A 12,264-nucleotide genomic window follows, 5' to 3' on the forward strand; every position below is an offset into this window, starting at 1 on the left:
CTCGTCACTGCCACACCATGCTGTCTTTGTGTCATCCAGCAGGGCAGCTTATTTCCTTCTTCTCAGGCCTGTAAGCTTTGTAAAGCTTGTCAATAATGAAATCTGCATTCTTGACAGCAGGTGTATTACAAACATAACAAGGTGTCACACTTGGGTGACTTCGAAGAAAGACATCGTCTTGTGTTCTTTGCGGAAAAAAACAGTAGAAACCTGTTTTTTACGTCAATGGCAGTGCCGTGTTTGCACTATAAAAGTTGTGTCTTCTAGTGAGTAAGTGAAGAAGTCTTCTCCTGAGAGCGGGAATTACTTAGTGAACTGAAATTCTACGGAGAGCCACGCTGAGCACCGCAGCACAATCCAGAAACAACTGTAAGTTCAACTCCGTATACCTAATGACAATTAAGTTATGATTCATCATTTTTACATTTGATGTATTTTTCATTTCAACGCCTTTGACAGCTTCTTAATTTAAATAATTGTTTTCTTAAAACGAGAATTACTGACGCGATCTTTTCTCCTCTTTCAGAGATAACATGCATTACAGTAAGATGCTTCTAATAATCCTGATACCTCTTCTGCTCCTTGGTAAGTTGAATATTTCAATAATTATGCAGTCTGTCCTGACCACACTGTAAAAAGAACACTAGTCACACTATCCAAAACTGTATCTTCACTCTCTCTACGATTCACAGCATCGGCAGAAGCACAGACCACAGCAGGCGCCACCACCGCCGCGGCCACCACCGCCGCGGCCACCACCGCCGCGGCCACCACCGCCGCGGCCACCACCGCAGCCGCCACCACCGCCGCCGCCACCACCGCCGCCGCCACCACCGCCGCAGCCACCACCGCCGCCGGCACCACCGCCGCCGGCGCCACCACCGCCGCCGCCACCACCGCCGCAGCCACCACCGCCGCAGCCACCACCGCCGCCGGCACCACCGCCGCCGGCACCACCGCCGCCGCCGGCACCACCGCCGCCGCCGGCACCACCGCCGCCGCCGGCACCACCGCCGCCACCACCGCCGCCGCCACCACCGCCGCCGCCACCACCGCAGCCGCCACCACCGCCGCCGCCACCACCGCCGCCGCCACCACCGCCGCCGGCACCACCGCAGCCGCCACCACCGCAGCCGCCACCACCGCCGCGGCCACCACCGCAGCGGCCACCACCGCCGCACCCACCACCGCCGCACCCACCACCGCCGCCGCCACTACAACCAGCACCGCTGCTGCGTCCACCAGGACAATGATGGAGACCGTGGCGATGATCTGCATGGCCCTGGCAGCACAATTTCTCCAAATCAGCGGCTAGCGGCTCCTCGAGAAGCTGCTAAAAAGAGACTCATGTTCTTATTTATCTTAGAATTAAATATATTGGATGGGTTTCCTCTGTAAAAGTGAGTATCATGAGGCCTGAATCTGAAATCTGAATCTTTTCCAAGTTGGTAGTTATTGTACCTAGGTATATATAGCATATAGCCATATGTGATATGAAAAATATGTAATAATTTAGCAAACTGTAACACTGGGTCATGATGTGTGTGACATGTTAAGCCTGCCTGAAGCTGATTCCATAATAAGTATGATGGAGTTTGAAGCGATGTGTTGATTGGTTTGGATATCTAAATGGTACAGCTCTTTGCTCTTGAACAGTTATATTTTAATAAAAGTTTCCGTAACTCAAAAGAACACTGGTTTTCTGTTTTATTATTGATTTACAGGGTTACCTCCTAAAAGTCAAACTTGGGGTATTTCGCACCAAACTTGTGATGTTATTCCAAGTGAAATGGTTTTCTTAGCAACTGCTCAGCATGCATGTTATTTACATGAAAACATCTATACTTGCACTTTCGCAACTAGGAGACAAATATTCTTTAGAAACCTTCTGCAAAGCAAATATGAAATGTAATCAGGCGATTGTTATCAAGCAAACATTTAACACATAGTGTGCACCAAAATAAAGCAACAATTGAAAAATGATGCCTAACTTATTCATACATAACTACGAAATGCAAATAATTGCATTCACAATTTTTTTTAGATTAAAATTTTGCAACTTCTCTCAAATGGCTGGAAGAATTAAAAAAAAAAAAAAGAAGACTGTTGATCCTGCTGACCCTCCTACGTACAGGTTTGGGTCTTTAAATGCCAACCCAACCTTACTCTGACAGTTGAACAAATGAGGGATGTCATGATTAACAAGTAAGAATGGATTGTTTTTTTCCAGTTAGGCGTGAAGTCACGCATTAAAAATTACTTTGTTGACTTTAAGGTGAGACAGTTTAGCCACACCTGAGTGACTCAATACCCTTCTAAAACACACCATACTGTGACCCAAAAAATGCTCCATTGTCACTATTTAGATTCATAGAAATCGACGTAGAACATAGACATAGAACACGACCAGACCAGGGTATGTGGGGCAGGGGGGGGTGAATGGCTCGGGTTAGACATGCTTGGATGACTCGCACCCCACACCCCGCAATTTTTGTCGCAAACACAAAAATAGCGCACATGGGGCTCTGCCTGCTTACCCGATGGGCAGGCGTTTCTTGTAGGGTGTCGTCTGTGCTTGGGCGCCTGCAGCGCGGGTTCTGCATTTGCCGTTGCGTCTTATGCCTACCCATGGGGGCAGGTTGTATGTGTGCGCTTCAGGGGTGCGCTGGGGTGTGCTTTTTGGGACGGGTTCGTGCACCTTGGGGCATGAGTGAGGGGTCAAGTACATGTTGTCTGTTTCTGTGTTTATCTGTCCCCTCGTGATGATTCTCCCCCTCCTGGAGAAGTAATGATGATTCGTTTTTATTGGGGATCATTAGCAGATCAAAACATGGTAAGATTGTTCTCCAAAGAGGTGGCGGTCATAATTTATAATATAAATGCTGTACTCTTGTCATCTCACAGGTCATCCAAAGGACAGAGTTATTGTAAGCGGTTCTTGATGATTCACAAAAGAGTGGCTTTGCAGGTTTAGTATTTGAACTCCACTTGCAGATGAACTCTCTCTTGGATGCAATGGCATACAAATACCTTGTGTATGCCCAGCCTGCTGCCAGCACAGTCAGGATAGTGAGCCGTTTTGCCCACTGTCCCACGGGAGAAGTAGAGTTGGCATCAACATGTTGTAACCGACTCTTTGTCTACACCTCCAGAATTTGAGGCGTTTCACATGAGGGAGGTTTATTTCTGGGCGTTACTGGATGTATCTTGATTAATGTTGGGGCCGCACTAGAAGTGGAAAGGAAGTTCTGCAGCACATATTTTTGCCGCACGGCAGTCACAGCTTTGGTCAATGGAATGCAATAGATCCACATGCCACTACCCTAATTTCAACAACGTATTTAATACATTTGTGGGTGTGCTGACAAGTAAAGCCAAACGTCAACATGATGGTTCCTTTTGGCCCATTGTTTTTTTCAGAAAGGTGACTCAAGTTTCGTCCAGCCATTTCAAAATGTTGTATGGTGGCTTTGCAATGCAGGCGACAATGCCAACATGCCGAGCACAGTGGATTGCTTGTGTCCCTTAGAAAATTGATGATGTAAATGGTCACTTGGAGAATAACGCACAATACCTTCACACCAGCACCAGCTCCATGGCAAAGAAACTACAGATTTAGGGTTAAATCGGGGGATGGTGGCTCAGGCGGTAGAGCTGGTGGTCTAGTGATCTAAAGGTTGCTGGTTCGATCCCAGGCTCCTCCTGCTAGCATGCTGTAGTGTCCTTGAGCAAGACAATTAACCCCTAATTGCTCCTGATGGCTGCGTCCGTCGGTGTTTGAACAATTGTAAGTCGCTTTGGATAAAAGCGTCTGCTAAACGACTAAATGTAAATTTCATATACACTATACATGACATACAATATACGTGAGTATGCTTCTGCGCCTACATTGATATGGTAAAAGTGGTGAATAAGGTGCATGAGTAATTGCTTTTGCTAATGATCGAGAACAAGCATTATCTAGTTAGTGCTTCTTAATTCTAAATAATTGCCTATTTTTGTAAGTGTCAGTGAATCTGGAGTTTTGTCTTTTGCCATCCACACTCAGCTTTCTGGCACTCCTGTTTCCAGGTTTGTACAGATAAGGCATTTCTCCATGGGGCTTTCCAAGAGCGTCACATCAGCGTCACATCAGCGTCACGTTGCCGTCGCATCTACGCTTCAGATTCGCCGCCATGTAAATCAATGCTACCATTCACACCAGGTGCACAACTACACATCGGGTGCCTTGTGTCGTGCCGCGAGGCTCCCAGACCCCTTGCATTGAGAATACACCATTGCAAAACCTTTAGGTTGCTTGTCTCAGCTGTAATTGTGTCAAACCCCTGATCCTCATGTTCTTGACGATAACTCTGACTATAACGATTTAGTGGATGAATTTGTTTGTTTTTTTTGCTTCTGGTTGTGTTAACCAGTGATTATTGACTTTGTATATACAGTATATTGCGTATAAGCAGTTGAAGAAAACAAGTTTTCATGTGATGTTGTCATCCTCAGAGGAGCAGTAAATCCAGTCTCCTCTTCCGTTTCTACATACTTTATGGCCCTTCCCATCAAGCTACAGCCTTTTGTTATCAACACCTTCAATAGACCAAAAATCACGATATCATCTAGTCGCATGGGCACATTCCATCCTTAATGCCCTGACCTCTGTTACAAAGGCTAAAAGTATGTTGATGGATAGTTTTGGTTGCCTGGATATTGGTAAACTCAAAACTGAAATTCAACACCAATCAAAAATACCATTTTAGTAAATAATGCATGTAGGTCTTTTAAAAAAATATAGCCAAGTAGAAAGATATTTGTTTCGGAATATAGTAATGTGAAGGTATATGTCCCCAAGATGGAATTTCATGAGAAAAGCACAAATAAACAATAGCTGAGTAAAAGCAGTCAACTTTTACGTCACGGAACTTGGAACACGGAAGGTGTTGCCGTATCAGTGGGCAGCAGGTGACTTGGTTCCTGTTCAACTAGTATAAATTCTCTGTTCAACTTCCTTTAACTTGAATGGTACACATTTCCGCCATATCTTTGCAATTTCTATAAGGATTCATGACAGTGTGTGTACTAATGGCAGATCATTTTAAGTACAGGAATATTAGGCTGGGTGGAATATTAAGCTGTTTTAGCACGGTAAAATATTATAGCTATATAGATGAGCATACAAAAAATAAGTTTTCAGATACATGAGCAGCATGAATTAAAAATATAGAATTTAGGCCAGATTTTTTTGAATAACCCAGAATATCTTTATCGTCATCGGGTGAACTATTTAAATCCTGCGTACCAAATATAGTCGCTGACAGACAATTTCTACTGAATCGTTGTATTATGTTAACTCTCCCTCCACTGGTCACCCTGATCACTGCCTTGCCCTCTGGCTTTCAGTTTTGGGCTGTGACTTTTGCAGCATAGCCAATGTGTCCCTCTTCTCGATCTTCCTCAGGTGCTTTTTCTTCATTCTCTTTATCTTGGCTGTGTTGCGGGTCTGTGAGGGAAACCCTCGCTGGTCTCACGATGTCAGACCAGCAATTCCCAACCTATGGGCCTATGAGGGTATTGCAAGTGGGCTGCAAAAATCAAGTTCAAGTTCAAGAGATTATTTGTCACATACATATACAGTACATACGGTCATACATATATTCATGGGCAAAACACGGTTCGGAGAAAGTATAGCGCTAAATATTTATCATTGGGATTTTTTTGGACAGGCACGGAAGATGAACCGTTACCACTGTGCGTGGTGTGATCCGAGATTTTATCAAAGGAAGCTCTGAAGCCATGGAGACTGCGCCGTCACCTCGAGACAGAACACCAGCAGTACATGTCCAAGCCACTTGAATTTTTCGATAATAAACTCAAGGAGTATCAGGGCAAGAAGAAAGTGATCCAAACGTCATGCATTTGCACTGAGAACGCAAATCCCGATCTGTCCAACAGAGCTGTGCAATTTGTGATGCCTTTCCCGACGACGTATCTGTGAGACTGGCTTTTCAGTGTTTGTGCCATTGAAGACGAAATACAGGAATAAACCGATTGTTGAGCCAGATCTTGGCCTGAGACTGTCGTCCCTTAAGCCAGACATCAAGCATCTGGTGTCTGCCACGCAACATCAGCCTTCTCATGAGGGGAGTTCATATTAATGTGCTCCTGTTATTGTTGGTTTTACATTACGAACGTGACACGAAAGTTCCATAGATATGAGGTTATTTTTAACCCACCTCTTTTTTTGTTTTACCGCTACTGGACTGTACGTATGACAATGCATATGATTGTTAAAATATACGTCCTCTGAGAACACACTGTTTGGCTCCCGTATTACTTCTGGTCGGATGTGGTGCGGCCAACACTTTTTCAGATTTTCAAGTGGGCCGTGAGTCGAAAAAGGTTGGGAACTGCTGTGTTAGACTAACTAGCTGTGTTAGACTAAGTGCTGAAACGGCAGAATTTGTTTGGTGGTTAGGGTACTAAACATCTTCTATTGGTCAGATGTGGCATTCATAACTATGCTTCTTGTTCCCGTGTTTTTTGACAATTTGCAGACTTGGCAAAAAAAATAAAACCTAGAAGCACTTATTAAAACCATTTAATATTTGTAACAGCTAGTTCTCAATCCTTTCTTTTAAGAAGAATGTTGTTATGGTCCACACATTTCTGAGTATAGGTCCCCAAGGTGGAATTTCATAAGAAAAGCCAAAATACACAATAGCCGAGTAAAAGCAATCAACTTTTACGTCACAGCAATGAAAGTGTTGCTATATCAAAGGGCAGCAGGTGACTTGGTTCCTGTTCAACTAATATAAATTCTCTAACATACGTACACCACTGACCTATGAACGGGTGTTTACAGAGCTGTACACACCCTGCTACTTGCCAGTAATCTACATTGAAGGGATTCCACTTCCTTCAATCGGAATGTTACAGATTTGCACCATAGTTTTGCAATTTCTGTAAGGACTCATTCAAATCAACCGCATGTATATATGTGCAGACTGAAATTGTGCTTATGTCAATGTGCAGATGATGAAAAAACCTTTACTAGTTGTGTTCAGCTTTAAATGTCTTGTGACAGACACCCTTGTATTTCACCCTGTTATGGTTTTTTATATCAACCATTTTGTTCATCATGTCCAGGGTTCTTGATTTTTTTTAACCTTATATCGGATCGTCTAAAAGTCATAGCCAGAGCCACTTCAACTTCCGTGTTGCGTTACTTTTGCTGGGATGGGTTGCACAGTTTTATTTTATTGTATTTATTTTAAATTTGGAAAGAAGAAAATGTTATCAATAGACTTGCACACTCGTAAGAAGAAGACAAGAAAATAAGACAACATCAAGGTACATTTTTAGAACTTTCTTTAATGTAAATTTAAAGCATCTATCTCTAACAGTGTGTTTCACTGCGGAGAGGAGAACCTCCCCAGGAACAGAATGGAATTGGTCTTATTGTGCCTTATGAAGAACAGGAAAGGGTGGTCCGCCATGAAGTGTTCCTCTCGCAGCATGCAGAATTGCGCCAAGCCGGCAGTGGCCGCGGCAGCCTCCGTCCCCTCCTCGTTCACCTCCACAAAGGCCTTGTGGGCCACCGTGGACAGGAACAATCCTCCCTCGCCGCTCATGCCCGACAGGTCGGCTTTGGCCCCGCAGAACACGTCCGTCATCCCCAGTTTGGCCAGGGGCTCGTTCAGCTCGTACTCCTCCTCCAGCTTGAACTTGGGAAGGTGGACTATGACGTCTGAGCCAGTGTCCATGTCCGTGGTCCATTGGTTCAGCTTCTCCCGTGTCAATTTATTCTCCAGCTGGAGCATTGGACAGACAAAAACAACCACACACACACACACAGGAATTTATATCATACTCATTTCTATGATTTTACATTTCAAGTATTATTTGACCACTCTTACCTACTGTTAAATTATGGTGAGGGGTTAGTAAGGTAAGTCCACTAATATTATTTAACAAAATGTTGCCACATTTTATCCACCATAGCATAGTTTTGTTTGGAAAAGTAGAAGTCAACCAAAGTGATGTCTGTTCTGCTCTTTTGAATAATCAATGAAACGCGGCTTTGTACCTTGAGCAGTGGGTTAGAGCCGCCTACGGACTCCTCTGGGAGCAGGATGAACATACTGAGCTCCTTATTGATATAGGGGAGCTCCAGGATCTGCAATCCATGTTCAGGGATGTAGTTGAATGGCAGCTTCTTCATCTGGTACATCATCTGGACGGGTTTGCTCTCATTCTGAAATAAACGCAACAGTCATTCAGCAGAGCTGACCACGTCCGACCTCCCCAGCTATGTTGTAAAGTGAGTTCATAGTTATTCAATCGTTGTACAGTGTGTACTGTGTACATTATACTGATTTTGTTATTCATTGTTGATCAATAAATATTGATATTCCAGCTACCCCGTTTATTTTAAAGGGCATTTCTTTGGTTTTGGCCTCATTAAAGGGATGGAGCCAGCTTCCCTTGAAGTAGATGGCATTCACAAGAGCCAGCCTTGTCCTAGGGCTGACTGTGCCTGGCTTTAGAAGATCTTTTATCTTATCTGTGGGGAAAGAGACAAATCAGTCACCAGTTCGGATTTTAGAGGCATGGACGTTTGTCAAAGGTTGTTCTTCTCACTCTGAGTCTGATGTTCCACCCAGCTGTTGATTTCCGCCCTGCACTCCTCCGGAGCCCCCATGAAGTCAACCGCCTGCAGGTTGGCCTGGTAGAACTCCTCCGTGGCTTCCAGAAATCCCTGAGAAAGTGTCGGACATCATTAAGCGTTCTCCAACCACAGCGACAATGGGAATATTTGGCGAAATGAAATTCACCGGGAGGAAGTTGGCCGTCTTCTCCCCATAAAGACGGTTAGCCAGCTTTAAGATGTACGAGGAGGATGGTGAGTTGATATCAGCATTGAGCGTCTGGAAATCAGTGTGGATTTCTCCAGCGCCGAACGAAAGGGCCTGCACACAAATAAAAGCCACGGAGACATCAAGTATTTAGACCCGGAGGCAGGAAAAATGTGTGTGGTGAGCTGAAACAAGGGCAGAGTAAAGCGTCAGGTTTATGACTCCTGTACACACTATGACACTGTGTGCCAGAGACAAGGGTGTGGACAAAGTACACGTGTAATTACACCTTAAATTACATTCAAGACACACCCTTGATTTATCGGCTACCGTGCCTGAACAAACATGGGGGCGGTTTCAAAGATTGAAATCAAGACTAAACTAATCCTACCTAAATGAATCCAGATTTTTTTTTAAATGCCGTTCTGAGTCGTTGCTTAATTTCAGATGAATTAGTTCTAGGCTAGGATGTGAGACTAAGGTAATTAAGGACTAGGCAGCTCCCGTCTAGAACCACCTTTCTGTCCGGTCTTGGTGCTGATCTAACCGTACGCTCACACCGGTGAGCCGGTTTTAACGCTTGTAGTCGCTCAGTCGCCAAAGAGCCGGTCTAACCGGAGGCCACATCCATTCATCCAAAGTTAAACCTGCCTCTGGCCAGGTTAAATTCAATACTTCACTTAGAAATAGGTTAGTTCCAATCTCCGTTCTGGAAATGTGATTTTTTTTTTTTTTTTTAATCCAAGACTAGGTCAAATCTGAGACCATTTTTAAACCGTGACTGAGAAAGGCAGTTTAGGTAACTGCATTTTAAAAGTGTGATTTACTTTCGATTATCGCCCACCGGTTTCTGTGAAACCGCCCCATGGATTCCATATCTATGAATCGTTATCACGTCACTTATTCACGCCACTATGACCTGAGAACTATTTCACAATACTCTCCAGATTAATCCCTGGGTGGACTTTCTGGTGCGTGGTATTTTTTTTTTTTTTTTTTTTAACAACTGTGAGATCAGGAAAACAGGAATAGGAAAATAGGTGGTGATTCTCTGATGGCTGAGAAAGGTCGCACCTGGCTACGTCAGTGTGTGCCCCACCTTGGCCATCTGCGCTGCGGTGTCACCCTTCGCTCCCAGGTAGACCATGGCCATGGCCGCGCTGATGCTGAGCGGGGAGATGAAGACATTCCTGCCGGGGTCAGCTCGGCTCAGGGTGCGGAAGAGGTCCAGAGCAAAGACTGTGTTGGAGCTAAGGAGGCTGCTCATGGCTGCTGGGGTGTGGTGGTCCTGTCAACATGCACGCACGCACGCAAAATAATGTTTTAACAATGCAAAAGGTAGATTTCAAGCAATCTACTTTTTAACTTTTTGCTATTTTATTCACACAAATGATGGAATGCTACCATGGATGGGATTTTACGAGGCAGGACACGCGAGACCGCACCTGCGTGCACTTGTTGTGTACGTAATGTGTGACTCTTTCCTTTAGTACGTCACATGTGATCTGGATGTTTTCCAAGTCGTTCAAAGTCGAAAATATATAGAAATTGTAAACCCCGTTTTAACTCGGTCGACTGTATCTATTGCATTTGATAATAATAATAATAATAATAATGTAATTTTACTACAGTACAAAATATGTTTATTATAACACAAAAATAATAATACTCTTTCCTTGTATACCGATTGTTATTTGATAATATTTTTTTGTGGCTGAGGTCTAAACAGTACCTTTCAGAGAATAACTTTATAAAAGGGGAAAAGAGTTGAAAACGCCCGTTTAATTGTTTTAACGCGTTAATTTCTTTCCGCGTACGAGGAAGTGCCGCCGTTACTCCGAGCGCAGGACGCTTAAAAAGACGGGCACGTACGAAAACACGAGCGTTTACCTAGTGCGGCGAAGAAGCGCTTTGAATTTCCTCTTCCTCTCGGAGCGACGGGAGCGCCCGCTCGACTCCTGTGTGAAGCAAAAAAAAAAAAACAGCGTGAAAACGGGGGAAAGATTCGCGAGTCCGGGTCGGGAAATCGCGGGGAGGGTGTTCAGGTTCTAACGGCCGTGCGACGTGACGCGTCCCCATCGCGGGGAAAGGGGGAAGTTCGTGGGTGCGCGACAGCGGAGCGGGTGGGTCCCGGTGGTCCGGTACGGAAGTGTTTCAAACTGCAGTTCAGGAAATGGCCGCTAGAGGCTACTCCCCTAGACGGACTCGGTGTAAGATTCAAGATGCAAGAGGTTATTTGTCGAATACATACACATACGGTCATACATGCGTGCGGTGAAACGTCATGGCACCCGGTGATTACGCACAATAAGCTCCAAACATACTTAAAATGTGCGTAGCCGACACGAGGTGCTCGCCCAGGCGGCCGCAAGGGGCGGCGCCACAATTGCGATTCTGGATTCTATAAATATATATACACTAGTCTTAATTGTCAATGGGAATATAAACTTCTCACTTGAAATACAGAGGTCATATTTTAGACTTTATGATCCTGGTATGTCGGGTCACTTCAGACGTGTGTTTGGGATTTGATTTTGAATATGAGTGTGCCATTAAGAAGATATAAAGCAGGGGTACCCAAACTTTTTCCTGTGAGGGCCACATCACTTTTCCCTTCTCTGATGGGGGTCAGTTTGTGACAGGAAAAGTGTGACGACCGCAGGGGTGCCTAAATGTATTCAATGAAATAAATATCACTATCTAGGAAATAAATAATAACCAAATAACCCTCTCTGGGATCTTCACAGAAAACAAGTCAGGAAATAAATAACACTATTTGTGAAATAAATAATAACCAAATAACCCTCTCTGGGTTCTTCACGGAAAAAAAAAAAAAGTCCATTGAACATTAACTTACAGGTAAAAGTTTAGCTTAGTTGTCAGAGCAGAATCTCTCACTCAAATGCCTCATACGAGCCGTCTCTCAAAGTTAATTTGTTCCTTCCTTTTGTAGGTTCCTTTAGGCTTGTAGACGCCGCTGCTTGCAGCCCTCTCTCATCGACTTCCCTGTGAAAACCACAAAGCAAGCAGGCTGAGAAACCGAACTCAGCGATACAGCACCTACACAGCGCAATACATTTCACTACCAGTATGGTTGTGGATTTTATCCCAGCGGATTTTTATTATGATTCAATTTGTTTCTGCTCAGAATGACTCATTCAAGTCAGAAAAGTGAGCGGACCCATGTATGTTCATCAGCGTGAACCGTGGGCCCGCGTCTGGCGGGTGAGAAGTTGAATGTCAGGTTCCATTCTAGTCACAGCCTCAGAACACTCAAACACTGGTGCAGATGTTCATCTGTCAAGTCTTGATCTCGTCGGAGTTTTCAGGTGTTTCATGTGTGAAAAGGTTTGCTCGCAGATATACGTGCTGCCAAAAAGTGTAAACATCTTCATTGCGTGTTTTTTTGGGGTTTTTT

General features: G+C 44.4%; 1 protein-coding gene across 1 annotated transcript; it reads right to left on the reverse strand.

Moving 5' to 3' along the window:
* Nucleotides 1-7,344: 7,344 nt before the first annotated feature.
* Nucleotides 7,345-10,941, reverse strand: serpinb1 (serpin peptidase inhibitor, clade B (ovalbumin), member 1). Its single transcript, XM_079998457.1, has 7 exons — nt 10,737-10,941; nt 9,946-10,134; nt 8,826-8,960; nt 8,632-8,749; nt 8,412-8,554; nt 8,078-8,245; nt 7,345-7,802 (listed from the first exon to the last, which is right to left on the reverse strand). Exons 2-7 carry the CDS (start codon nt 10,111-10,113, stop codon nt 7,401-7,403), a joined length of 1,134 nt encoding a protein of 377 aa, XP_079854583.1. The 5' UTR covers nt 10,114-10,134; nt 10,737-10,941; the 3' UTR covers nt 7,345-7,400.
* Nucleotides 10,942-12,264: the final 1,323 nt, after the last annotated feature.

This window comes from Zeus faber (genome assembly GCF_960531495.2).
Source record: "Zeus faber genome assembly, chromosome: 4".
Taxonomy (NCBI): Eukaryota; Metazoa; Chordata; class Actinopteri; order Zeiformes; family Zeidae; genus Zeus; species Zeus faber.

Coding starts and splice junctions, on each gene's coding strand:
- serpinb1 (XM_079998457.1), bottom strand. CDS start 10,113: ATGAGCAGCCTCCTTAGCTCCAACACAGTCTTTGCTCTGGACCTCTTC. Junction 8,961..9,945: donor CCGCAGCGCAGATGGCCAAG/GTGGGGCACACA, acceptor ATTTGTGTGCAG/GCCCTTTCGTTCGGCGCTGG. Junction 8,246..8,411: donor TGCCCTTTAAAATAAACGGG/GTAGCTGGAATA, acceptor CGTTTATTTCAG/AATGAGAGCAAACCCGTCCA.